This window comes from Budorcas taxicolor, chromosome 13 (assembly GCF_023091745.1).
Source record: "Budorcas taxicolor isolate Tak-1 chromosome 13, Takin1.1, whole genome shotgun sequence".
Taxonomy (NCBI): Eukaryota; Metazoa; Chordata; class Mammalia; order Artiodactyla; family Bovidae; genus Budorcas; species Budorcas taxicolor.
Genome location: NC_068922.1, coordinates 53,692,022 through 53,718,361, shown reverse-complemented (window position 1 = coordinate 53,718,361; position 26,340 = coordinate 53,692,022). Strand labels below are relative to the sequence as shown.

General features: G+C 62.1%; 2 protein-coding genes across 10 annotated transcripts; both read right to left on the bottom strand.

The window, feature by feature from the left end:
* Nucleotides 1–710: 710 nt before the first annotated feature.
* UCKL1 (uridine-cytidine kinase 1 like 1) lies at nt 711–11,945 on the bottom strand. 8 transcript variants are annotated; one of them, XM_052650888.1, is made up of 15 exons: nt 11,809–11,945; nt 6,121–6,311; nt 5,781–5,887; nt 5,500–5,670; nt 5,348–5,419; nt 4,482–4,671; nt 4,301–4,362; nt 3,729–3,745; nt 2,009–2,107; nt 1,833–1,926; nt 1,683–1,745; nt 1,482–1,604; nt 1,234–1,341; nt 990–1,146; nt 711–881 (listed from the first exon to the last, which is right to left on the bottom strand). In XM_052650888.1, the coding sequence occupies exons 1-15, from the start codon at nt 11,919–11,921 to the stop codon at nt 802–804; spliced, it is 1,647 nt and encodes a 548-aa protein (XP_052506848.1). In that variant the 5' UTR covers nt 11,922–11,945; the 3' UTR covers nt 711–801. The 8 variants fall into 8 exon arrangements, with proteins under 8 accessions (XP_052506848.1, XP_052506846.1, XP_052506849.1 ...); XM_052650886.1 differs by lacking the exon at nt 3,729–3,745 and adding an exon at nt 2,673–2,692; XM_052650889.1 differs by having other exon boundaries at nt 6,121–6,308.
* A 220-nt stretch (nt 11,946–12,165) lies between these two features.
* Nucleotides 12,166–22,307, bottom strand: ZNF512B (zinc finger protein 512B). 2 transcript variants are annotated; one of them, XM_052650883.1, is made up of 17 exons: nt 22,035–22,307; nt 20,650–20,775; nt 20,226–20,368; nt 19,838–19,966; nt 19,069–19,745; nt 18,739–18,965; nt 18,553–18,624; nt 18,312–18,458; nt 18,024–18,148; nt 17,860–17,952; nt 17,566–17,664; nt 17,315–17,485; nt 16,928–17,122; nt 16,682–16,783; nt 16,338–16,400; nt 15,747–15,845; nt 12,166–15,526 (listed from the first exon to the last, which is right to left on the bottom strand). In XM_052650883.1, exons 2-17 carry the CDS (start codon nt 20,771–20,773, stop codon nt 15,281–15,283), a joined length of 2,712 nt encoding a protein of 903 aa, XP_052506843.1. In that variant the 5' UTR covers nt 20,774–20,775; nt 22,035–22,307; the 3' UTR covers nt 12,166–15,280. The 2 variants fall into 2 exon arrangements, with proteins under 2 accessions (XP_052506843.1, XP_052506844.1); XM_052650884.1 differs by having other exon boundaries at nt 17,860–17,946.
* Between the last annotated feature and the right edge of the window lie 4,033 nt (nt 22,308–26,340).

Sequence of the window (26,340 nt, the reverse complement as noted above, 5' to 3'; positions counted from 1 at the left end):
GGGGGCTTCTGACAGCCCACCTGCTGCAGCTGGGAATCCGCCTCAGGTTTGTGAGCCAGGCGGGTCTGCACCCTGACGGGTGCCCTTGCCCAAAAACAGTGAAGGCAGGGCCGGACGTGGTTTCTGGCCCTGAGCAGTGTGGCCGGCTCTCTGAGGCACCGGTGTCTCCCCTGCAAGTGGGGCCCCTGTGGCCAGCACTAGCTCCTCACTGCTTCCTACAGCCACCCCCGCACACCAGTCTCCTCCCCCCCACCCACTCCCCCTGTCGTGGTACAAACATGCGGGGTGTGGGGGTGGCGGGGGTAGTGGTTGTAGAGGCTGCTGACACCTTGTAAGACCCAGAGCCCTAGGTCCAGGCCAGTTGGCCACCAAGGGCCTGTCTAGCAGGGCCGGGAGCTGCAGGTCCAGCTCTGCCCTCTCCTAAATGTGGCTGAGCCTGGACACGAGGAAAGTTAAGTACAAGACCAGGATCCTTGTCCTGCAGGGGCTGGGGGCGGGAGGAGGCAGGGCCCTGGCCAGAACCCAGTGGAGGGCAGGCTCCCTCAGTCCTCTGGCTCCATGGGGGCCTCAGAACTTGAGGTCTGGGGCAGCCCTGGGGCCCGCACCCCAGGCCAGGTCCAAGTGGGATAACAGTCCTGAGCCCCGCTCACCGGCTGCGGCTTCCTTTCCCTAAAGCTTTATTTTATAAAATGTTTAGACAAGTTACATGGGTAACACTTTTTTTAATTAAAATAAATTAACATCTCTACTCTGAGCTTCAAGGGAGACAGGAAGGCGTGGGGAGTTGGGGCAGGTGGGTGGCTACCCAGTGGAGCCCCCTTCTTCATCGTCGCTCCCATCAGGGACGGCATCGGTCCCGAAGTAGCGGTCACCAAAGTTCCCTGGGGGAAAAGCAGGTCCTTGTGGTGGGGTCTCAGGCAGGCCCACCTGCCCACCCCCCCGCACCCCACCCCACCCCGAGCGCCACTGAGGAGGCCAGGCAGCCTCACCGATGCCAGGGATGATTCGGAAGAGGTCATTGACGCGCTTGTCTACTGCTGTGGTGATGATTCTAACGCGGGGGAAGGCGTAGGCCACCGAGTGGACGCCCATCTCTGCCATGAGCAGCGACAGCAGGAAGATCTTGTCCTCAGGCACGTCGTGGTCCTGCGGGGTGAAGGGCTGAGCTGCGGCCCTGGACCTGCCCCCCCCCCACCACACACACACACACAAACACACACACCCACCACTCACCAGCAGCACCCGCACAGCCATCATGGCCGCCGCGCCCGTGGACACTGTGCAGTCCATCAGGATCACGTGGTCGTCACTGATGTCCTTGGGGAGCCGCAGGTAGTGGAGCTGCAGGAGGCCCCAGGGTCAGGGGGTACCAGAAGGCCACAGCAGGGCTCTCGGGGACTCCACCCTCACCCCCTCCTCGGGCTCCACCCATACCCCGCCCTCCCCGAGTTTCCACTCCCTCACTCCCAGGGGCCCCTCACCTCGGGCTCCCCAGTGAGTTGGTTGGTCTGGATGAGGATGGTGCCAATGCGCACGTCCTTGCATACGGCCCGCAGCGCAGGCTCCATGGTCTCACCGGCCCGCAGGATGGACACGCCAGTGATCTGGGGGATGAGGTTGAGCTGGTCAGACCCTGCCTCCCGTTTCCATCCATCTCCCACTGCAGGCCAGGCCCCTGGTACCTGCTTCCCTGCATAGCACTTGCCCGCGTAGTCCTGACCCTGTGGGGTCTGCACCATGCAGTCCTGTGCAGGGCGGGATGGGGGCGTGAGGGTGAGGAGCCTCTTCTCCCCCTCCCTGCTACCCAGCCTCCCCCAACCCTGTCCTCAGACCTGGAAAGGCAGGAAGGAGAGTGCGTGCTCGATGAGCAGCCGCATCAGCCTCTTAGAGTAGAAAATGAACTCGTCGCGGCTGGTTTCCCGGTCTCTGCGGGTGGCGGTCATTCCCCAGGTTAGGGAAGGGCGGCTCGCCCGCCCGCCCTGCCCTGAGGGAGGGGAGGAGGGCTCACCTGATGATGGTGTGCATTCCCCGCACTTGTGGCGTGCTCTTGAGGACACTAAGCGTCCTGGGCAGGGGGTGGCACTGGTGCGCCGAGGCCAGAGCAGCCCTGAGGACACAAACCGATTGGGAGCTCAAAGAGGGCATTTCCCCCAGAGCCCTACCCTCCCGCTGCAGGCTGGGGGGGCAGTGGTGGTCCGCACCGCAGTGTGCCGGGTGGGGGCTATCCTCCCAGTAGTTGATGTGGAGGAAGGCCCCCATTCCCGGATGCCCTCCCCCATAACAGCCAGGCAAGGGTTAAAGGACACGGTGGAAGGCAGAGCAGCTGACCGTTAGGCTGGAAGCAGGGGTTGCGGGCGAGCCTCCCTCCCCGCTCCAGGTGCCCTCCCGGTCCAGGTCCTGGCAGACGAATCTCTGCCCCCAAGCTGGCCTGGTCCCCAACCTCAGGACCCCTCTTCCAGGGGAAACAGCCGAGCTTTGAGGCCAAGCCCCGCCTAAGTTTCCCCAAGGTGATGCGCACGCAGCCCCTTCGGGAGAGGGGCAGAGCTGGCTTCGCAGCCCCTGCTGCCCCTGCCTGGAGCGGAGAGGGGCGGGGCCTGCGGGGCGGGGCGGGGCCTGCGGGCGCCGGCACACAGCTCGCGGGCAGCACCACGGCCAGAGCACTCTGTCCTCACAGATCCCAGCGCAGCTTCCTCTGCCCGCCAGGTGAACAGGCGAAGAGTAGGTCAGGGAGGGAACAGGGCAGGAAACCCCAGGGTTTACAAAGAGGAAAAGAAGAAAGAGAGAAGACCACTTAGCGGCAGCACCGTGGTCCCCGCAGCCACCAGCTGGACTGGGGAAGAGCAGGAGGCTGGGGGAGGAGGGAGGCGGGGCGGTGGCAGGAAGACCCTGCAGCTCGCACCCCTGGGCCTGCGAGCACCCGCAAGTCCACAGCAGGCGGCCCTGCAGGTCCCTTCCACCCAAGGCAGCCACGCTTCCTGGAAACTTTTATGTCTCTGAACCAAGGCTTCCGCCGGGGCCCTGGGCTGGGTGAGAGGCAAGCGGAGACTGATGCGTGGGCAGGAAGCTGGAGGCCGGCGACTGGCCTGGAGGCATTTCCAACGCAGCTGGAGCTCGGGGCTCGGTCTGGTGCTTCCCGGCTCCGCGACTGCTGCGTAGGGACGGGGCACCACCTTCCGCCTTGTGGGCGGAAAGGGCACTCAGCCCAGAACTCCTAAGGGCTCCACCTGGCTCTCTGCACCTGGCCTCCAGTGCCAGGGTGGGCCAGCATCCCACAGGGTGGGGGCGGGGGGGCGCACGGAACGAGAAGGGGGAAGGTGCCTCACCACCGCTTAGGGGAGTAGACTGGCTTCTTGGCTCAAGCAGAGAAGGGGCAGACCCAGGCCCTCAGCTGCAGGATGGGCTGGTGGCACTGCCCTGGGGCCCAGGAGTGCTGGCTCAGGATAGCTGTGCCCTGGAGTCGGACCCGATACAACCAGCCCTAAGTCAGATAAAAGCCTCCAGAGAGGTCAGGGTACTATGTGACGTGAGGCAGGTCCTTTGACCTCTCTGGGCCTGAATTACCTGGCAAGGGCAGGTAGAAGCAGTGTGGGAGCCACACCACCCCTTCTGTGCCTGGGGCAGGGCCACCACAGAGGGTGGGCATGGTGGGAGGGGACAGCCCAGACTCCAAGCTCCCTGTGGATGTTGGAAATGCCTCCATCTGCGCAGACAGGCGTGGGAACTCTTACCTGACACTGAGCTCACGCTGCGGCAGCGACAAGGAGACACAAGGGAATGGGGTGGGTGTCAGAGACGGCAGCACTGCTCACCTCAAAGTCATGGGACGGCATTGCCTGTCGCCACCGTGTGCCTCAGCCAGCCAGGCCACCCCCACCCAAGAGCAGACACACCATAGCCCTGGAGGGGAGGGTCCTAGGGGCTGCCTGCCATGGGAGAGGGTCAGCTTCCTGTGGTCCAACAAGGGTACCTCTGGGCGGGATGTCAGAGCCAGGAACCCTGGAGCTCTGTTCCGCAGGCCTCAAGCACCCCACTGTGAAGCCAACCCCAGGGATGGGTGGCCCCCATGGCCAGCCTATGGTGTGTGACCTTCTAGGATTTTTGGGACAAGGGACCTGGTGCCAAAACCCCAGTCACCCAGAAGGGCTGGAAGGGATAGGCTGTACCCATCCCTGCAAGGCCCACACTCCCTCAGGGAGCCCAGCTGCCCCTGGCCAGTAAATATGGGGCTGCTTGGGCAGGTGGCCCTGGGCAGTGGCAGGTGGGGCTGCGCGGTGTGGGAGCAGGGCCAGCTGTGGCTCACCTCCTCCAGCTGGCTGTGCACATGCTGCACAATCAGGTCGATGGCCACTGTGTTCCCACTCCCTAGGAGTGAAGGGGGAGGGTGAGGTCCTGTCCCTACTCTTCGGGGGAGCAGGAGGGAGGATAAGGTCTGGCTGTGCCCCCTGTTCCCGCCTCCCTGCCAGATGGGCCTGCAGGCTGACCCCGGGGCACCACGATGTCTGCCACACGCATGGTGGGCTGGATATACTGGTCGAAGGCAGGCTTCACAAACTTATTGTACTGCTTGATGACGCCCTCGATGTCCCGGCCCCGCTCGCTGATGTCACGGCGCAGTCGCCGCACAAGGCGTATGTCGGAGTCCGTGTCCACAAAGATCTTCATGTCCAGGAGCTATGGGGGGTAGGTGCAGTGAGCAGCTGAGGGCCAACACTGGCAGGGCAGCACAGGCCACAGGGGATCGCCTCCAGCAGAGACCCTGGCTTGGGCGTTGGCCCAGGAATGGACAAGGCCCTCAGGGCTCCTCTGGGGTCTGGATGATATGGGCCCCTCCGGGGTGGGGAGGGTGTGGTGTGGCTGAATGTGTGTCTGGTGTGCATCATGTGTGGAGTGTGTGTGTATGCATGGCAGGCAGCGGGGTTCCCAGGGCCTGAGCACACTCACACTCGGGACCAGCACAAGCAGCAAGGCCTAGGGCAGAGCCAACCATGCAAAGACCTTGCAGGGCAGGGAGGGAGCCATCCGCAGCCTGACTGGAGGGTGTCACATGCGGGGCAGCTGCCCAGAGCCTCCCAGGGGACAGGATGCCCTTGGGGACCTGCCCACATGCGAGGCTAGTTCCCTCCCAGGAAAGAACACACATGTGCACACACATACACGTGAACCTACCCCCCACAAATGTGGCTCTGACCTTGGCAGCCATGTGATGCAAAGGGGCTGCGTGAGATTCACGAGACAAGGCAGCTCACCCAACCCTGGGCCTCAGCACAGGACGGGAACTGGGATGGAAGCATGTTTAAGGCCAGTCCAGCAGGAGGACCGGGGTCGTCCACCTGGAGCCTGTCCTCACCTCCAACAGCGTCTTGTCGGCAAAGGCCATGATTCCCTCGAAGATGATGACATTTGCACCATACAGAGTTTTCTGCAAAGGAACCGTGTGTGTCAAAACAAAGTGGCCTGGGGCCCCTGCGCCAGCCCAGTGCAGCCGAGCCTGCGGCCTACCCAGTCCTTCTTCCGGCTGTGGGTGGTGAAGTCATAGATGGGCACCTTGACGCTCTTGCCCTGCTTGAGCTTCTTGAGAGTGGAGATGATAAGGTCGAAGTCAAAGGCATCTGGGTGGTCAAAGTTGAAGTTGTTGTGGGCAGCCTGCTCCTGCTGCTGCCTGGTGAGCACCTGAGGTGGGGGGGAGGGGAGGAGCTGGGGGCAGCTGCAGGCTCAGGCCCCAGGCCAGGGCGGGGGCCACGAGCCTCCCAGAGGCAGCCTGCACCACAGGGCACCCGCACCTTATAGAAGGAATCCATGGACAGCAAGACCACCCAGGGCACATCCAGGGCCTCGATGATCATTCTGGCCACGGTGGTTTTCCCGGAGGCACTGCCACCTCCCAGACCTGTGGGTGGGGTGGAGACCTGAGCACAGTGGCCCAGCCCAGCTCACAGATGAGTCCCAGTGGTGCCCGCCACTCCCACACAGCCTCTTCTAACCTGGACCGAGGGGCCCAAGCAATGCTAGTCACAAGATACCAGCGCAGGCGTTCGGCATTGAGGTGGGTCCCACCTCTCTATTCAGGGGTCCCACCTGATGGTGGCTTTGGCCCACCCTTCCTGCCATGGCCATGCTCACCAATGGCAAAGGCCTCCTTGGACTGGGTGCCATGCTCGTTGTACCATGGCGGCCGCCCTGCCGTGTAGATGGTACGCTTGCTTGTGCGCAGGAGGGGCGGCTCAGACTTGCACTGGCTGGTGGTACGCTTCCTCGGCGAGCGCCCTGCGCCCACAGGTGGAAGCAGCCTGTCCAGGGACTCCGCGTTGCTGCTGTGGGGGAGGGGGACATGGTCGTCTTGGCCCAGGGCCATCAGCCCCCAGCCACCCCACATCAGGCCTAGTGTGACTAGTCCATATGGTGCCCCCATGCACACACATAGGCATGGTGAAAGTGAGCAGGCTTGTGCAGCGGCACAGCACACCCGGCTGCAGCCCATCCATCCAGGGGACAGCAGGGGACACAGGGGAGCACTGTCCTGGCCCACCTCTTCCTCCCACGTGGACTGGGTGTCAGGGAGATGGGAAGCGGTCACACCAAGGACAGTTAAGACCCATCAAGGACTGTGTTCCTTCCCCCAACACACTCAGGGCAGCTCTCTCCTTTTGTGAGACCCAATCCCCGTCATCCTTCCGGGCACAGAGGGAGGGGCTCCAGAGGGAGAGGATGGAGCAGGAGGGAGACCGAGGGCACGGTGCCAAGTACAGGGAAGAGGGTGGAGGCCCCCAAAGGCTGCACTTGAGGTGGGGTGGAAACTCGACCTGGGGGAGGGAGGGAGACCCCACTGGGGCCTTTTCCAGTGAGCAGAGCTGTGCTGACTTCTTGGCAGGTTTATACCCCAAAGGGGCATGGACATGATGGTTGGTTCAAGGCTCCAAGGCCTGAGGGTACAACAGGGGAAGCTCAGCCTGGCTGAGCGGTCAGACGGGAGACAGAGACTTGGACACAGAGGCCCGTGTGAAGGTGGCCCTAGGCACAGGACCAACTTAGGGAGAAGGCGCTTTCAGTCATTGCCTGAGAGAGAAAGTGGACTGCTCACAGCCTCAGCTTGCAGACCCGCCCCAGAGACGCAGAAAACAGGCTGACAGTCCAGGCAAGGAACCAGGGCACTCTGGACAACCCGGGTAGGACATGTCCACCTGCAGCCAGAGCCCCAGTGATGGATGTTGCTCAGATACGGGTCAAAGCCTGAGAAGGAGCCACACACTGAAGACGTCCTCGACGTGCCATCAGGTGAGAAGGCAGAGCGCTACGAGCCGTAAAGGCCAGCACGCGCCTGTCAGGTGGAGGCACAGACAGCAAGCAGCGGCCTCAGCCACCAAGGTCAGGGGCAAGGACTTCAGGTGTGTGTGTTTTATGAGCACATGCCCCTTCATGATCAAAAACCAAACCAACCCTTGGTCTGTCCCCGAAGCTCGCCATCACTGCTGTGGCCTGTCGTCGTGGCCAGGACGTGGCCAGGACAGGGTGTTGCAAAACTGGCCTTGGGAGATGTCCCCAGGAGTGCAGGGCCGTCTGGCTCACTTCAGGATAACCTAGCATTCCCCTGGCATTCCCAGCTGTGTGGCTCCCAGTGCACCCAGTGTTGCCAAGAGGCAGGAGGACGTCTGTGCACACGTGTATATAGAGGGGGAGGCAGAGGGAGGAATTAGCTCAGGGCTAACATGTGACGAATCACACCAGCGGCTTCCAGGGCACAGAGGGCCCTGTCAGCACAACTGAAGCAGCTGAGAACCGTCAGCTGGATGTGACAGGAGGTGCAGCGTTGTCCCAGGGGACACAGAGCGCCGGGCTGCCTTGGTGCTCTGTCATCTGTATGGCGTGGGTGGGGAGCAAGCCTGCGTTCCCTGGCCTCTGCCCCCAGTGTCACCTCTGCGGCTGGGTGACCTCTGAGGAAGCAATTACGACGCGTCTGTGGAGCTGAGCACAGACCACACAGCAGGACACCCAGGTGACGGGGCAGGGCCGGCTTGCCCAGCATCACACTCCACCAAGCTGGACGTCTCCAGACCCTGATCGGAGGGCACTGCTGGCCGTTCCGCTAGCTGCGCTTGGCCCCCAGCAGTGAGCACAGGGCCTCGGGGCCCAAACATAGCTGCCCCCCACATGCGAGCAACCCCCAGGCCCTGGAGGTGACCTATGGCCCGTAGCTGGGGAGAGGAGCTCCACATGCCCCCAGAAGAAAAAAAGTCCAGTCTGCACCTTCTACTCGGAAAGGAAACGCCAACACAGAAAACTGGGTTTGCAGAGAGGCAGAGAGGCTCTGCCAACAGACCAGCCATCGTGCCGACCAGGCTCTGGCACAGACAGGCTGCCTTGTGGGACCGGCGCAGGACAGGAGGCCTGGGCGAGTGCTACTACCGTCCCCCCACTTTTCCGTCCAAGCTGGGCCCCGGGCAGGAGCATCACCCCTCTTGGTGACTGACCCTCATCCCACTGAGGTGACGATGACCACCACCACCACTGCTCCAGAGGCCTGCGGTGCTGACAGCCTGGGAGGGATGCCTTCTCAGGGAAGAGCTGAAGGTAAGCAGGGGTGACCTTGCCAGAAAGCTGCCCACCGAGGGCTGGCAATGGGTCTGAATAGCATCCGGCCCACAGCCAAGTCAGGCCCCACCACCTCCCCAAGTGCCAGGCTCTCCGTTCACTGCATCTTCCAGAGCAGGCCTCTCCCCACTTGGCAGGAAAACAACCTCTGATTTGGAAAGTCATGCAAGGCCTCACCTGCCTGCTCTCAGATGTCAGGGTGCTGCCATCCGCAAGGACTAAAGGCAATGTCAACCCGAAGGATTACAAACCATAATGGACAGAGGTCAGCCAAGAACTGAGAGCTCCAAGCAAAGCTGACATCTGCAGGTGGCAGGCCTGCCTGGCTGCCTGGCCTGGTGTCCATCAGACAGCACATGGGGCTGGGGGTGGCCGAGACACAGTGAAGACAGGAATCCTCACCAGAAGACGGCAAGCCTACCACTCACCTGCCTTCTGCTCCGAGGGTCCAGCACCCTGATACCCGGATGCCAGGGTAAGCTGGGGGGCTGCTCATGGCCAGGACACGAGGGAGACCGGGACGGCAGGATGACCCCAGGTGTGTGCAGGGGTGTCCCTGCACTGCCTCTTAGGCTCCCAGCAGTCCCTCAGGACAGCTCAGGAGCCCCCTGAGCTGCCCCTCCATGGGTGGGCAACACAACCAGTGCGGAGCTGTAGTGAGGTCCGAGCCCTGACTGGCAGAGGCTGCCCACTGGGAGTTGGGGGGCCAACAGGTGAAAGGCCCCAAGAGAAGCAACAGCACTCACCACCAGCCTCAGGGGCCGAGGCCACAGGCATAAGAGGATCACCAGCTTGGGGCTGTGCACTGGCCTGATATTAATAGCACTGACCCTGCCGAGGAGAACAGCCAGGCAGACTCAGGCCAGCATCGGGGTGAGCTGCCCCTCCTGCGCTCAGGCTGGCATGCTGCCCGGCCAGGGCTGGCTGAGGAACCCCATCCGGAACACCCTGGATAAAGTCTCAGACCCCACCTCCCAGGGGCTGCAGAGCGCAGGGGCCCCAACCCCAAGACAGGGAAAGCAAAGGTGTCTTTAGGCTGAGCTATCAGCAAGGAGCTGAGCTAAGGGCCCCACCCCTGCCCCAGGTGCCTCCTGAAAGCATAAACAACCTGAAACTCTACCCCCCTGAGGCCTCCTCCAAGAATAACTGCCCGCCACCCCCACCCCCCCATGGAGGCTCCAGCACATCCCTCAAGGCCATCATCAGTGCTCAGTGCTTAACTAGGGTCACAGCCATGCCCCAGGCCAGCAGCAGGAGGAAGAGCAGGCCCTCTGGTGTGTGGCTGCAGTATTCACTCGTATCCCAGGTCCCCAGCCTCCTCCCTGTGATTAATCCAATCCATACACCAGCTTTTCTACTCTGCTTCAGGGCTCAGAGGAAGCCCCTTCTGGGCACCACCTTGGGGTAACAGGTCTGCCCCCATCCACCAGGAGCTACTCCCTCCCGCCCCCACCCTACCTGCCCTGCTCAGTCTCAGGGCTGCAGAGGGGCCCCTGAGCCCCATCGTGCTTTAGGAGTTTCCTGGGTGAGTGAGTAAAAGGAAGTCAGAGGAGAGAGTAGCTGGCCCACTGGGGCCTGGTCTGGCGGTAGGTGGCCCAGACAAGCTCAGGAACAGAAATCTGAGCAGACAGAACTGGGGCCGGGAGACTGCAGTCCTGAAGGGGTGCAGTAGGCTCCAGGGACTTGGAGTTGCCACCCCACCCACTGGGAATCCCCCTAGGGGAACCCCTCCTTCCCGTTGCTTTGAGCAAGTAGGCCAGCTTCCTTCCACTAGCCCAGTGGCAGCCCCCAGATCTGTGTCCACCAGGACCCCACCAGGAAGACAGCCCAAAGGGTGCTCACTAGTCCACCAGCACCTCCAGTGCAAAGGAAAAGTCGGTCCCTTCCAGAAGGCCAGGCGCACAAGAAGCCTTCATGCAGACCACAGAAGGCAAAGTGGAGCCGAGGTCAGGCGAGAGCCTCTATCTGCACAGACACCCAGACAAGGAAGGGAGGCAGCTTTGGTAACTTCACCGGGGTTGGGGGGCGCGGGGGCGGTGCGTGCAGGGACTGCATGAGGGGTGTGTGTGTGTGTAGGGCTGTGCAGGGACTGCGGGGGGAGGGGAGCACGTGCTTGAGGAATATCCCAGAGAATAGAGAAGGCAGGGTGTAATCAGAAATTCCCCCAGATGTCCAGAAGCTCCAGGGCCACTCCATGGGGCTCTGTGGGAGAATGTGCTGGTCTCTGCTTACTGCCCACAGGCCCAGGCTCCCCTCCTGTCCCCTGGGGACCACGCTTTTAGGAGGAAGACCACTGTATCACCCTGGCCCTGCCAGGGTCACCTAGGTCCACTACTCCGTCTGTGCACCAGGCAGGGCCGCCAGCCGCTGCCAACCGATGTCTGCAGAGGGCGCTCTTCTCAAGAGTTTATCTCGTCTCCAACACATCAGATTCTGTGGAACTAACAAGTGTCACAGATTCAGGTCCCTCCTCTTCCACCCTGTCATCCGAGCCAGGATCACTGCTCACCAGGAGGCCGTGAGCCTGGAGGGACACCAGAGGCTCCTTCAGGCGCAGGGGGCCTGAGACCCTCTCCCTGCTCGCCCAGCAGCTCTGCTGGCAGCGCCCAGTCCTGAGCAGTCCAAGCCATGGCACTTTGGCACTTTCCAGACAGACCGCCAGGCTGAAAAGTTTTTCTTTGGACCCAGCCTGTGGCCAGCGCTGGGTCAGGCGGGGGAGAGGGGGGTGGGGCGGTGTTCAGACCCGGAAGTGAAGAGCCAGCCCTCCCCTGAGCGCTGCTCTGCCTTCTGGGTCCGGGCCCCAGAGGCTGTGAGCGGGAACTGCCTCCCCAGCCAGGGGACAGAACCCCGCCTCTCCGCCACAATGTCCCCTCCTGCAAAGTCCCCAGAGCCGCGACTGTCCGGGTGCCTAGGCGGGAACTGGAAGATACCGTGCCCCGCACCACCCAGCATCACGACCTCTGGCCTCAGCTGGGAGGCCGAGTCTGTATGGGTCCCGGAACGAAGTGACCACCTGGGAGCATCCGGCGGGCTAACAGTCCAGCCCGGTGCTCGTAGGCCCGGCGCCGCGTCGGCTCGGGACAGAACGATCCCCCACACAGGCCCTGCCCGCGGCAGTCCGTGAGGGCCCTCCCCCACCAGGCCACGGGGACCGTTGGCCGGTCCAGGCCCGGATCCCTGGGCCGCTCCTCCCACGGAACACGAGGGGCGCGCCGCGCCTACCGGTCCTCGCACGTGGTCTCGCTCTTCCCCTCCGGCCGGTCTGGCCCGTCTCCAGCCGCGAGGGCCGGCGGCGCCGGTCGGGGGGCGTCGGCCGAGGCCGGGGGCGCAGCCATGAGCTCGGGGGCCTCTCCGCGGGCGGGGTGGGGCGGGGCTTGGGGGACGGCCGCTCAGGCAGTCGGGAGCTATGGTTCAGGGCCTGGCGCCGCGCGCCCTCCAGCGCGCTCTGTGGACTACAAGTCCCACCAGGCCGCGCGCGCCCCGCAAACTACAAGCCTCACGAGGCCTTGCAGCGGGAGTGCAGGTAAGGACCCCAGCCCACGCTTTACCACAAACTCGTCTACACAAAACCAATGAAAAAAAAATCAATAAACATTTATTTGATACAGTTATTTTTAATACATACAGTTGATGGCCCGCCCCGAGCCACTCCCGGGACCGGGGCGGGGACGAGGACCAGGGACAGATGGTCACAAGGCGGGCAGGGCCCAAGCTCACCGTCAAAAACATCTTGCAAATAAACACTTTGTAGATAGAATATATATGTATATATATGGTTACAAGTGATAGCTGGAACCTCTCTTTCAAAATGCACTTAATACGGAGAACTGGCATTAAAAAACCCAAACCAAGAAACCCAAAGTACAGGCAGGAGGTGCTGGCTCCTCCAGAACTCCAGGCCTTCAGGACAGCTGCCTGGGGCCCACGGAGGACAACACACAGGGACAGCCCTCCCCTCTGTGGGTCAGGGTGCACCCATTCTTTCCCTTCCAAACCAAAGGGACAGGAGGGGGCTACAGCCAGGAGGGCTATCAGTCACACCAGGGGACACTCATCTGCCCTTGCATGAGCAAAAAAAAGTGCATCCTATTTTGTGTGAAGTTTCGGTCCCTTGAGTCAACCCTTTCCTGTTCTCAGGGCAAGGGAGGTGGGCTGGGCCAGAGGTAGATCTTTAGAAAGGGACCTGGCATTGTGCCCTGGGCCTGGGGTCTCAGGCAGGGTCCATGCCCACCACACAGAGGGGGTTGTCTGCCACTGGGTCCCTCTCACCGAAGGTGTCAATCAAGGCTGGGTGACTACCAGGCTGCACTCCCAACAGAATAGGACGTGGACAGATTCCACCAAGCCACCAAGGGCTCCACTGCCATGGGAGGAGGGCTCTACAGACCAGCTTGTCACTGCCACCCACCAGCATGGACGAGCGGGGAGGGGAAGAGGAGAAAGGGGTCCCCACCCAGCAGTCCCCACGCCTTAAAGACAAAGAAGGGGGTTAAAGTGCTAAACATCAAGTTACCCAGGACCCCACTTCTTCCCACACATCCGGTGAGGTTCCCACATCAGAGATCGCAGGTGGACGGCAGGGGTGACAGTGAAACTAATCCCCCAACCAAAACCAGCCCCCACACCCCAAGGGCCAAGTACCTGAGAGGCCGGCCAGGCGGCCATCCCCTGCCGAGGTGCTGAGGTCCAACCTCTTCCTGCCATCGATGACAAGGACAAAGTGCAGGTGGGGCCCCACCAGCGCCTATTCCCCGGCACCCTCCCATAGCTGCCCCTCCAGTGGCTGCCCACCCACCTCTACCTCCACCAGCCATACACCAGCGATACCCAGGAATACAAGAAGGAAAGCCCTCCTGCCTGAAGCTGTGCTGCCTGCCTCAATATCTAATGCTGGATTTCCTGCCCCTGCCCAGGCCTCTACCTGCCGATTAGATCAGGTGTGTGTGAGTAGGGGGGTCCACATTTCCACATCCCCCCCCAGCACACAAGCCAGGACTGCCCAGGGTCAGAGCACTCGGGTCAAGTGAAGAAGCTAGAAACAGGCAGTATAGCGCCTCGGCCCCCAAGCCTCCTGGCAGCCGTCTCCCTGGTGCAGGGTGAGGAGAGCTGAGCCCACACTGGACCCTCCTCTCCAGGGGTGAGATGGGGACAGGAGCCTGGGGGCAGGCATGCCCAGTTAGCACTGCCTCCCTGAGCAGGGGAGGGACCCCAGCCCAGCCCCTAGATCCACCGTCGGCACCAGGAAACCCTTAGCACCAAAATGTTAGATTGTGGTGAGTTTTTGTATAAAAAACAGAATTAAAAAAAAGGTTTGTTACTTGTCACAGCAACGAGACTGGCATCCACTACACCCAGGAGACACACGCACACAAGCAAATATCAAAATTCACATCATCCAGGATCGGCAAGGCCAAGCCCTCAGCCCACCCCCACCCCCCAGTAGAAAACAGCCTCCGTCCAAGCCTACAGCTCTGAAACCCTCCCTGCCCCAGCAATGCCACGGCGGGAAGGTGTGGCTGCATCCTCAGTGCCCTGGACTCCACTTGGCCCAACCTACAGACCTCGCTGTCCTCAGGGCACCAAAGGGAGCCAAGACAGAGCCCTGGCGCTGCCACCAACTTATGTGACCTCGACCAAGTTCCCACCCTGGCCTTTGGCTCTCACATCAAAAGGCCACACAACCAGAAATGAAAGAGCAGGTAAAAAAGGAGGAAGGAGGCTCCCACGGGAGCTTGGCCGTGGGTCAACCCAGGCCAGCAGACTGAGGCTGCTTCCCACAGTGGTCACTACTTAAGCCAGGCCCCAGGTCCCCACTCCACAGGCCTGTGGGCCCCAGGTGACCCTGGAACTCAGACTGGCCCTCCCTAAATCCATTGGGCTATGTGATTAGGCCAGTGGCATTAGCGAAGCTGGAGGCTGAGGCCAGAGCTCGCTTCACGCAGCCCCTCAGCCCTGCTCAGCAGTTCTGCGATGGCAGAAGAGCCTCTGCTGGCCTCAAGCAGGGAGCACTACTGGAGACAGTGGAGCAAGACAGCCTCCCCCATCACAATGGACACAGGCCAGTGGGGCAGGGGCCTGAGCACAGCAGGGGTTGCACAGCAAGGGAGGGTGGGCCTAGAGAGGTAGAGCGCAGAAGTGCAGGAACCAGAAGGCAGCGGGGCACAGGTGGGGTGGGCCATCAGGTCAGCACGGTAGTTGTCAGACTTGGGGTCTGTCCTGGGAGGTAGCTGGGGGTGCTGGGGTTCCAGTGTCGGGTCAAGAGGCGAGGCCGCTCAGGTATCCTCATCAGCCCAGAACAACGGGCTACCCAGGGACCCTCTGAGCCTTGAACTCAAAGCAGATGGGGCATGGAGCTCATGTGCCAAGGGCCAGAAGGCCATATGCCTGCTCCGCAGTGCCTGCACCTGAAGCCCAGGCTGTAGCCCTTCCCCCACTGCCCGTGATGGTCCCTCCAGACTATTGCACTCCCTAGCTGCCCGGTCCTCCTGGGAGCCCCAGACCAGGGCATCCTGCGGCAGCCTGCATGGGAAGGGGCTGCCTTCAGGGAGGAGAGGGCTGCCCACCGCTGCTGGACAGACAAACAGGCGGGGTAGGGGTGGAGACCTGGAGGGCAGGAGGCTCTGGTGCCCCACCCCAGACACAGGGGCCGGGCCAGTGTGGGGGCCGGGCCCCACCCACCTGCCAGGCTCCAAGCTCACTTCTCAGGTGCCTTGCCGGCTCCCACCTTCCGGCCAGTGGAGCCCCGGGCCCCCTTGTCTCTGCCTGCTGGTGGCCAGTCGTCTTGGCGGGGAGGCGTCCCGGGGGCCAGCTCCTCGGAGGGCCGCTCTTTGGGCTTGCGGCCCCGCTTCTTCCCGCCGGCTGGACTCTTCTCTTTCCTGGGCACGGGGAAGTCCACGCCCTTGTGTCTGGGAGGCGGGTCTGCCGAAGTGCGGAACCAGTTCTGAGGAAAGAAGCAGCAGTGGAGACCCTGGGGTCTGGGACGCTGGAAGGCAGAACAGAGGGGCCCTAGGGTCTCGGGCACCCAAGCTTCCAGGGAAGCCACTCTGAAGAGAAACCAGAAGCTTCCTCAACAGTGGCAACTTGCTCAAGCAAAGGCAACAAAAGCTGTCATCCCGACCCCCTCCTCTGCCCCTCCACGGGGCCAGTCCATCCAGCCGCACCTCCGCGTGGGTCTTGAGGATGTGGTACTTGACGCCGCTCTCGGAGCTGAATTCCTTGGGACACAGCAGACAGCAGTACTTCCCCACCAGGTGGTCCCCCTGTAAGGCACATGGCAGTCCAACCCCCAGAGGTTGGCCCCCACCCTGGCCCTTAGAGGACCAGAAGTTCCCAGATGCAGTTGGGACCCCCACACTTGTAAGGTTTGTCTGGATGGGTGCCCACTGGGTGGGCTTCACAGACCCATGAGGCTGCTGTGATGGGACCACCAAGGTGCCCTGGCTGCAGGGGAGCACAGCGAGGGTGGCAAGAGGCAGGTGCTCCAGGGAAGAGTCACAGCCCATAGCCGAGAGTGTTAGGTCAGCCCCAACCCTGGGTCGACCACCCACCTGTATAGGCACAGATGAAGAGCCCATAAACAGGACCAACCATGACTGACTGACTTACGTCCAGGCTGAGGCTGGGGGGACAGTGTCCTGGGCTGTGCTGGCCCTGGACCCCAAAGGGCCAGGGGGACACACAGGATGTATGGGACCCTGGGGAGCAGCTGGGAGCACCGAGCACACGGCTGAGGGGAGGGCCTGGGCACTGACCTTGCTGCAGCTGGCCAGGTGGGCCTTGAGGCCGGACACGCTGGAGTAGATGGCTTCACAGCACTGGGGGTGGGAGGTGACCGTGGGGACAGGCTCTCCAGCAGGAGCCCACTGACCACCGTGCACCCCTTGCCCAGCCCAGGGGATCTGGGGCCCATCTGAGGCAGGTGGGTGGGTGTGATCCCAGAAGTCAGAGGGTGTGGCAGGCTGAGCTGCTAGGGCTGAGGTCAAGGCCTCTCTGCCTATGAAACTCGGGCCACATGGAAGTCTCCCCCCAAGGCCAGCCCTGGGCCCTCTGTTCTGAGTCCCAGAGCTCCCACGCCTGCCCAGACTGCCCAGCTCACATCGTTGGGGCAGTTGACGTGGCCTTTCTCCTTGACCTCGTTCTTCCATGCCTCCAGCAGCTCGGGGTTCAGCACAGGAAGGCCTGGCCGCGTGTAGTTGAGCTACAGACACAGCAGTTGACAGGGTGAGCTGGAGGTGACCCAGACATTCCCCTCCATGGATGGGAGGTCTGCACACAGGAGGCGGGCGGACTGCCCAGGTTCCTCCCAGGGGCCTTACGCTCAGAGACAGGGAGGAGGGCTCACCCGTGCGGTCTCGGGCACCAGGTCATCCTTCATCCGCCGCTTGGTCCAGTCTCGGGCCAGCTCGTCCTCTGCGATCTCCTGCAGGTGGAACACAGCGACCTGGGCCGACGTGCGGCGGATACGGCCGCTGGGAGTCCGCTCCACACCCAGCGGGTCCTCAGCCTCAGGGGCCTTGTCAGAGGGCTCCTCAGGGGGCTGTGGAGGGGAGGCTGGGTGAGCTGGTGAGCCACATGGCATGTGCCACACAGAGAACACAGGAGAAAGCAGGCTGGGGGCACAGACGCCCATCACAGATTCATTCCCCCGACACACCAGTCCCCCAGGAGGGAAGAGGGAGCCCACAGGGCAGGGGCCTGAGGAACGAGCACCCAGGCTGTGGCTACTCACCGGGGCTGTGTGCTCTGAGCGCACGTGGTAGTCATGGCCTGCTTTGGAGCGGTAGGGCTTGCCACAGTGGGTGCAGGGGAAGGACGGGGTTTCCACTTCGCAGGGCGGCTTTCCACAGCGTCGCTGATGGTACTGGTAGCCCATGAGACTAGAGAAGGCGGCCCCGCAGCCCTGGGGTTCCAGGGGGCAGGTGAGTGTGGTAAGCAGCCAGGCCACATCCACCTGGCGTCCACACCTGCAGGCCCACTCACCTCTTGGGGGCAGCGCAACCGGCCCATCTGCTTCAGCACCTTCCGCAGCCGCTCCCGCTCCTCCTGCTCGTTCCCCTCCGAGGCCTCGGCATCAGAGGGCTGAGGGGCAGGCCAGCCTCAGTGCCCCCGCCACCATGGGGCCCGCCCCTGCCCGGGGCCACGGATGTCCCTAGTCAGGCACGGGAGCCACTAAGCTGTGCTAGTGAGAGGCCAGTGGTCAGAGCCGGGCAGGTAGGGGGAAGGAGACCCACGGCCAGTGGGCAGCATGGACGGCAGCTGGGCCCGAGGGGATACCTTGGTGCTGTGCTCAGCCATGGTGTGGTAGTTGAGGCCGGCCTTGGACTTGAACTGCTTCCGGCAGTGCTGACACTTCAGTGCATCCTGCAGCTGCAGACGGGCATGTTGGTGAGAGGTCGGTTCTGGGGTGCCTCCCCTCCCGAGCCAGGGGGCAGCCCTACCTTCTGACACACTTCCATGTGCTTCTTAAGCCCCACGAGGGTCTTGCGGGTGACCACATTGCAGGTGGGGCAGACAGCCTCCCCCCGTTCGTGGATGGCCCGTTGCCACTGCTCCTCAGGGCTACCTGCAGGGCAAGGCCAGGGCCTCAGGTGAGGGGCAGGAGCTCCCAGATGACCTTAACGCCATGCACAGAACCCAAAGCCCACACACAGTCCCCGTCCCCATGGTTCAGGATCTGCCTCCATCGTCAAGACTTGGCCTGTGCCTTGCCACTCAGCAGCCCCTACCTGGGGCTTGGTGGGTCATAGGAGCTGGCACCTCCTTGTTGACAGCGCTGGTGGGGGCTGGCCCCTTTTTCCGCGTGTCTTCAGGGCCCGGGCCCTCCTGTTTCTTGGCCCTATGGATGCGGGCTTTGTCTTCTGCCTTGGCCAGCCCTGTGCACACAGGCAGGGAAGGTAGGTGTCAGCTGAGGGTGTGGCCACAGCGTGTGTCTGGCCCCCGAGGGTGCCTGGCTAGTCTAGGCCTCACCTTTGAGTCCAAAAGTCCCTGAGATGGACGGCTGCTCACCCGTAAACTTCTTGGGTGTTTTCTGTTTCCTTCCTGACTCAGGAGAGAGAAAACAGAGGCCAAGACTCTGGTTAAATAACCATTGGTAAGCTCAGGTCGGCTCACTGCTGGCCTCACCCTGGCCGCTGCCTCCCAATCCCATCTTACTGTGCTTTATGCGCTCTGCACCCTCCTCAGGCGGGGACCCGGGGCCTGGAGCCCTTGGCACCTCCTTGCCCCCTGAGGGTCTGCTGCCCAGAGAAAGGGGGCTGCTGCTGGGGTCTGTGCTCAGCTGGAAGGCCGAGCTCTGCTCTGGGGTGGCTGGGCCATACTCTCCGTTCTCTGGCCTCGCATGCTTGGGTGGGATGGGGCAGGCGTCCAGGCCATCCGCAGTCCTACAGGGAGCAGGGAGTAAAGACAGGAGGACCCGCACTGGGCCCTGTTACCCCTGGACTGCCCTAGGGACACCCAGTCCCAACCCGGCAGGAGCCCCCATACCTTTTCTTACCGCTGCTCCTCCCTGCAGCCCGAGGAGCTTTGTTCTCAGACTTGGTCAGCAGAACCACCTTGCAGGGTGGCGTGTGTCTGCTGATGGCAATGGGCCTGCTGACCGTCACTGGCTTACTGACCACGATGGGTCTGCTGACTGTCACTGGCTTCGCAACTGGCACAGGTTTTGTAACTGTTACAAGCTTTGTCATCGGCACTGACTTGTTGATAGTCACTGGTTTGGTGACTGGCACCGGTTTGTTGACTGTCACTGGCTTGGCAATTGGTACAGATTTGGTGACTGGTATAGGTTTGTTGACTGGTATGGGCCTAGTGACCGGGACAGCTTTAGTGACTGGCACGGGCCTGCTGATCGTCACTGGTTTGGTGACTGGCATGGGTCGGCTGACTGTCACTGGTTTGGAGACTGGCACAGGCCGGCTGACTGTCACTGGCTTGCTGATGCCAATGGGCTTGCTGATAGTGACAGGTTTGCTTACTCCAATGGGCTTGCTAACCCCAACCGGCCGACTGACAGTGACTGGCCGGCTGACTGGCCCAGGCTTGGGGGCAGGCAGGGGTCGGTCCATATGGTTCCAAATCCGGTGCTTCTCCAGCTGGGTCTTGGAGGTGAATGCAGCCTCACAGAAGGGGCAGGGAAAGGTCAGCCTTTCTGAGATGGCACCCTGGGTGGAGAGGGCAGATATGGACACTCCCAAGCCACAGCCAGGGTAGGGTGGGCCCCAGGCTTCCCCTTCCCCAGGCTGCAGTCCCTTACCCCTTGGCACCGCTGGTAGTGGTACTTAAGCCCGTAGATGCTGGGGAATTCCAGCCAGCACCCAGCATTTGGACACTTTACTCTCGAGTGCGCCTTGAACTCGTCTTTCCATTGGTTCATCAGGGAGAGCTAGGTGTGGGAAAGGCCAGGCTGCTGACCCTGCAGCCACCCAGGCCTCTACCAGCCAGCCCCAGACTCAGTACTGTCCCTAGGCCTGCAGGACTCCCACATGTGGTCCACTGGGCCCCGTCTCGAAGCCCTCAAGCACGGAGCAGCAGGCAGATGTGGGCAGGTGGCTCAGTGCTAGACCCACAGCAGGCAAGCCCGGCAAGGCAGTGGGCTTCCAGGAACACCTCGCAAGAGCCCACCCAGCCCTCGGGGAGCTCACGGGAATGTCTCGGAGTGCCTGATTCTCGGCTTTTGGACGCCCCTTTTTCTTCCCTTCCGTCCTGTCGCCAGCTGGACTTTCCAGGTCAAAGCAGAGTGCGGCCTGGCTGGGCACCGTCTGCCCAGCCCGGACCACTGGCAGCCCTGCAGCACACGACACATCAAGGCTCAGAGACTGCATTCACCGCAGCCTCGTCCGCCAGCCAGGGGGGCTGGTCCTGCCTGGAATGAGCCTCATGTCCCCTGCACTCATGGAGACAGGGAGGCAGGGGGCTGTGGTCCGCTTTGGTCAGGAACCCTGGGCCCCGGCTGCCCCCTCCCCAGGAAGCCTCTCAGGAGGCCAGGCTGGGCACCCAGGAGCCTGACATCCGGGGAGACCTACACCCAGCACTGGCCGCCTAGGACCACCGGCCGCCTCCTCTTACCCAGCTTTGGGGGCTCATGGAGCACAGGAAGTCGGACCTCGTTCCGGCTGCCATCCTTCCCAGGCCCGCTCCTGCTGGATCCTGGGACCCGGCGGCCTCCTCCAACACAAAAGGGATCGGTCATCTCTGCAGAGCAAGTGGACAGACCCGCCGGGCCCACTCAGGACCCGAAAATGGGCTGCCCTTGATCCTACCCCCAGACAGGCCCACATTCTGGCCTGAGGAGGGGGAGCCTGCTGGCCTGTGCTTTTAGTCACAAGGGAAAGGTTAGGGGTAGGGGGGATTAGTTCTGGTTTAGGGGAGGGGCTGCCCAGCCAAAGTCTCCCTGGATGGCCAGGAGACACCATCAGCTTGGAACAATCTAGCTCTGTCCTGAGACCCTCACCTGCTCCAGAGGGCTCCCTGTCTTCAGACACACTACCCCAGAGAGCCCCAGGGAAGGGAGGCCAAGGACACCCCTCGGGGGCCAGTTATGACACCAGTGTGGCTGCGGGTCACAGCTGTGCTGGCCTGGCACCTAGAACACCTTCCCCCACAGCCCTGCCCAGACCCAAGGCCATGCTTGGGACCTGAGCCGACACCCTTGCATTCTTCTCCCCAGGACACGGTCTAAACAGCCAAGGTGGGCGCTAAGGGCCCCCACCCTCCCTAGCTGCACACATACCTTCTCCAGTCCCTGTGCCAGCAGAACTGCCCTCCCGGAGCCTCTGCTCCACCTTGTTTCCAGCTGCAGCCCCTCCAACCAGATGGATGCCTCGTGCTGGACCCCTCCATCACTCCTCACCTGACTGGCCTCCTCGCCTCCAACCCTCAAGAAATGCTCTGTCCCCAACCTACAGGCCCACCAGCCCCACTCCAGAGACCATAGACTCTGAAAGCTGGAGAGACTCTGAGTCCAGCCCAGTGGGTCCTCCCACAGGGACTCTCAAGGCCACAGAAAGTGGTAGGGGTGTGTGGGCAGGTGATCCTTCCCCTGATTTCTAACTTCTTTCTTTTTGTATTTTTCAGGTCACACCTCATGGCATGTGAGATCCTAGTTCCCCAACCAAGGATGGACCCTGAGTCCCCAGAGTTGGAAGCGTGAAGTCTTAACCGCTGGACCACCAGAGAAGTCCCCTCACTAACTTCTATCAGAGGAAAACGGAAGGGTCTGCTGTGCCTAAGAGGTCCAGAGGCCCTCTGGGCAGGATGAGGTCAGAGATCAGGGCAGTCACTGCCCATGGCCACAGGGTGGCCTGTATCCAGAGCCTGAGGGAGGCGGGTAAGGGTCCAGAGAGCTCTAAACAAACTTCTCTGGAAGTGCTCACACTGATGTTTCCAAGAAGACAACCCAACAGTAGTCACCCCAACCCCACGATGACCCCAGAAGCCAGTGGTGTGTGTACCTGCTGAGCCCGGCCTTTCCAGTCCTCCTCCAGCCTGGGTGGAGAATTCAGAGTTGGGTGGTTGGGGGCCAGAGCTGGCCTAGGAGGCAGAGACCCTCCTTCCATCCAAGGCCTGTGACTCGCGCTCCAGGAGGAGAACGGGCTTCTACCCTCCCTGAGGAGCCAGCAGGGTCGCAGAGGTGGGACCCTCACTGGGATGGAAAGGAGTGCCACGCGCTGACCGCAGGCGACGCTGGAGGCGGGACTGCGGTCCAGGCCGCTCAGCCCGGGACCCCGGCCTAGGCCCAGGCGCGCGGATGAGGCTGGCCAGGGGACGCACACCTGGAGGCTGGCCTCGCCACCCACCTGTCACCTGCGGTGGGTGCGGGCCTGGCCTGGCCCCGGAAGGGCCGATTCCGCGAGCCTGGGGGTGGCCCAAAGGCAGTGAACCAAAATGGCGACTTTTTCTGGAGAAGGAGGAGGCAGGGACGCGGCGCCGACGCGGGGCGGAGGGCGAGGCGCGGGGGTCCGGGCGCGGCGGGGGCTGCGGGCGGGGGCTCGGGGCCCGGCCCCCCCGATTTGCGCGCGGGGTCAGGGTCGGGGGCGCGGCCGGCGCGGGGGCCGCCCGGGGGCGCGGCCGAGGGTGCGGCGGGGCGCTTACCTGCGGCGCCCAGCTGGCCGGGGCCAGGCGGAGGCCGGGGCCAGGCCGGGCCGGGCCGGGGCGCGGGGCGAGGGGCACAGGGTCCGGGCGGCGCAGGCTGCGCGCCGCGCTGCGCACATGCGCGCTCCCGCCCCTCCCACCTTTGACAGTTTTACTGTTGGGGGGAGGGGGCGAACTCTCGCGGTATTCCTGCTGCTGCTCGGCGACGGGAGAGACGGGTCGGGGGAGGGGGCCTGTTCGGCCATTCCTTAACCCCGCTGTCTGTCCGTCCCCTGCGTGGGCTGGGTCGCCAGAGCAAAGTGGCCAGTGACGCCTCCGTCGGGCCAGAGGCGGTTTTCAGGCACTGGGGTAAACTGAGGCATGGTGGGGCGCTGGGTGCTGTCCCAATCTCAGCGCGCACGGATGGAAGCGATTAGGCATCTCTACGACCTGACCCGGGGAAGGTGTGGTCATGAAGGCCGCGCTCTTCTGGGACCTTGAACTCCTGGCCCCGGGGGCCTTGAGCCTGCCAAGCAGGATCCAGCCTCTTTTCCAATCAGTCCTGTAACCACGTCTGCCTGTGGCCACCCTGGGGAAATGGCCTGGCTCCTGGCAGTCCCGGAGCAGTTTGAGGCCTGTGGGCTTTCCTGGGGTTGCTGATCATCCTCTTGCTAATTTGGGGGGTGGTCCTAGACCAGCCACCAGTGCCTTGCTCCTCTGTGCCCCAGAACTGGGCCCTCCCTGGGGCCGCTGGTATCAGGTGTGGATGTGACAGCACACCCACCTCACCATGACTTGGAATGAATGAAGTAGAGTAGGGGAGTAGTTGGGAACCGGAGGCACAAGAAGCTCCCCCTTCCCTGAGGCCCTTTCCGCCTCCTCTGCTTGTCCACACTGGAGCAGGTGTGGCTGCACTTGTGGGCAGGGCGCAAAGCTCTTGGGCAGATGTGCATCCTGTTCTCCCAGGGACCCTTTGGAGCTGCTTCTCTCAAGGCATGTCCACTCTGGGGCAGAGACAGGGCAGAGCCCTCTGTGGGGTGGGGTCAGTCAGTCCTTCGCCTGGAAATCAGAGCCAGAGAAGCCTGGGTGATCCCTCCTTAGTTCACTGTGCCCACCCTGGGGTCATGACCTGCAGGATTTGGGGAGGTAGTCACTGTGTATGCCCTGATGCATCCAAGGCTATAACTTTCCCCGTATAAGTCTGCATGTGTGGCATGTCAACCCCTCTGTGTGGGTGTGTCTATGTGACCACGTGTGTCAAGACATCAGGGTGTCAGGGTGTGTCTGTGTCCCATGCTAGGTGGGAAAGATGCCTGTTGTATGTTAGTACCCAGGTTGTCCAGGTCTTAGTGAATGTGTGTCCAGGCCACAGGGCAACATGTGACGTCGTGTGTATTCTGTGTGGGGAGTGCACTATGCCTGGTGTTTCTGTGTGCTAGGAGGTCACAGGATGCTGGGACCCTGTGTCACTGTGTTGTACATCTGGACACAGGTGTCTGTATGTCTCTGTGTTGGTGCCTATGTGTCCAGGCTGCAGGGGCCTATTAGTATTTGTGTGTGCCTGGTTGCTGTGTGGGTACGTATGGGGGCATGTACTGTGACCCATGTGTTTCTTATGTCAGGGCATTACCTTCTGTGAGGGGCTAAGTGGGGACCCCCCCAAAAAGACAGCCATTTCAGGTCGCTGGAACCAATGAGTGGGACCTTATCTGGAATGAGGGGTTTGCAGACGTGATTAAGTTAAGGATCTTGAGATGACAAGATCATCCTGGCTTATCCACATGGGCCCTACCTCTCAAGACAAGTGTCCCTGTAGGAGAGAGATTTGACACAGAGGTGATGGGACCCCAGAATTCAGGATGGAATGGTATGTCCATAAGCCCAGGGATCCCATGGGGCAGCGCCTAGAAGCTGAGAGAGACAAGGAAGTGTTCTTTTGTGAGTCCTGGAAGGAGTGCTGCCCAAGGATTTCAGACTTGTGGCCTGTAGTACAATGAGAAAGTTTGTTTCTGTTAAGCCTCCTTGTTGTGGTCATTTGTTAAGGCAGCCCCAGGGACCTAACACACCTGTGTCTGTGTCTGGGTGCAGCCCAGACAGGCAGCCAGGGTCTTGGTTGGGGTAAACAGGTGCTCAGCCAGGGTGGGACACCACTGCCCCCTAGTGGCCCCAGCTGGAGGCAGGTGCTCAGGGCACCTCCTCCTCCCAGGCCCAGGCTTGTGCCCCCTACCAAGGCTCTGAGCAGCACCCCACATGCCTGGATGGTCTCAGTCAGACAGCACACTCCGGGCACTTGAGAACCAAGTTTATTTCTGATTCTTTTGTCAGAATATAAAAACGCAAAACAAGGAAGACAAGACAGGAGCACAGTGAGGTTGAGGGGGCAAGACAAGGAGGCAGTAGGGGAGAGAGGAAGGATCCCTGGAAAGGGTCATGTCATGATGGTATGAGGTGGCTAGGGATATTCAGGGCAGCTGGGAAGGACGAGGGGCTTCCCATGGTGGGTGCACAGGGTGGGAGGCACCAGGCCAGTTGTTCAAATTCCATGTGAGACCCGCAACAACCAACCTCCCATCCTGAGGGCAGCTCAGGGCACAGCTTAGGGGCTCATGGCTCAGCACCAACTAACCCGAGGCTTTCAGAGTCCCCTTGGGGTGTGAGTGGACAGAGGAACAAGAGGTGGGGGCTGTCGGGACCACCCTAGCTCTCCCTCTGCTCGGCTGCACCAGTCCCAAATCTGGGGCCCTCTGACCCACTGAATGGTTGCATGGGTCTCCATTCATGCTTGCATGCTGGCTGGGGCCCTCTGACCCACTGAATGGTTGCATGGGTCTCCCCTGGGTGGGCAAGGGGTGCTACTGTCAAGAGAGCTCTTGTGTGGATCCAGGTTTCCTGGAATGCCCACCCATGATTAAGCCTGAAAGGCAGTCTCCATGACCCTGGGAGGACAGAGCCATCCCACAACCTAAGGCCAGGACATAGCTGAGCCTGGTGTTGGTGCTAAGTGTGGTCCTCCTTGTGTCTGTCAGGTCTTGGGTGTGAGTCCCAGTCCCCATGAGTAGATGGAACATAGTAAGGGTTTCAGAAATGAGTGAGAGCACTTGACATGGTGCCCGGCAGGACCTGTGTTGATAACCACTCTTTAGGTGGGAACAGGGGAGGGGCACACACCAAAGGGAGCCTTGGCAGTTCATCCCACCTGTGCAGGCAGTCCTCTCAGGGCTGGGGAAGGGTGTGAACGGGGCAAGGGGGCAGACCTCTGGCCCTGGGAGAGGGCAGGGTGCCTAGAAGACGCATGACTCAGCAGGCAGTGGAGGGAGGACTTCAACGTGTGTGAAGGGAATATAAATAAACAGGCTCCCTGGGAGTCTGGGGGGATGTCCAGATCTGCTCTGGCTCCAGGTGGCTGCCCTGCATGCCGCCAGCAGCACCAGGGGGTGGGCCTTGGCTCAGGTCCTGGTAGGAAGGACCCCACCTGGTAGGCAGCCCCTGCCTACCCGCTCACCCCACTCCCAGGCAAGCCCGGAGCGCACAACCAGAGATGGTTGGCGATGGCGATGCTGGTCCCACCTGTCCACTGGGCTAGGCTTGGCCACGCAGGGTCTGAGGGGCTGCAAGGCCAGCTCTGCTTCTTCCTCACTGGGGCTCCGGTCACAGTGCTGGGGTCCGGATTTCAAGCCTAGGCAGCAG

What these genes read in the sequence shown, in the direction of transcription:
- UCKL1 (XM_052650886.1), bottom strand. Translation starts at nt 11,921, where the DNA reads ATGGCTGCGCCCCCGGCCTCGGCCGACGCCCCCCGACCGGCGCCGCCG. An exon ending in AACTCACTGGGGAGCCCGAG is followed by an intron (nt 1,342 to 1,481) that starts GTGAGGGGCCCC and finishes GGCCTCCTGCAG; the next exon opens with CTCCACTACCTGCGGCTCCC. An exon ending in TGGCTGTGCGGGTGCTGCTG is followed by an intron (nt 1,147 to 1,233) that starts GTGAGTGGTGGG and finishes TTCACCCCGCAG; the next exon opens with GACCACGACGTGCCTGAGGA.
- ZNF512B (XM_052650883.1), bottom strand. Translation starts at nt 20,773, where the DNA reads ATGACCGATCCCTTTTGTGTTGGAGGAGGCCGCCGGGTCCCAGGATCC. An exon ending in AGGCACTCCGAGACATTCCC is followed by an intron (nt 19,967 to 20,225) that starts GTGAGCTCCCCG and finishes TCCCACACCTAG; the next exon opens with CTCTCCCTGATGAACCAATG. An exon ending in ACGTCAACTGCCCCAACGAT is followed by an intron (nt 16,401 to 16,681) that starts GTGAGCTGGGCA and finishes TCCCACCCCCAG; the next exon opens with TGCTGTGAAGCCATCTACTC.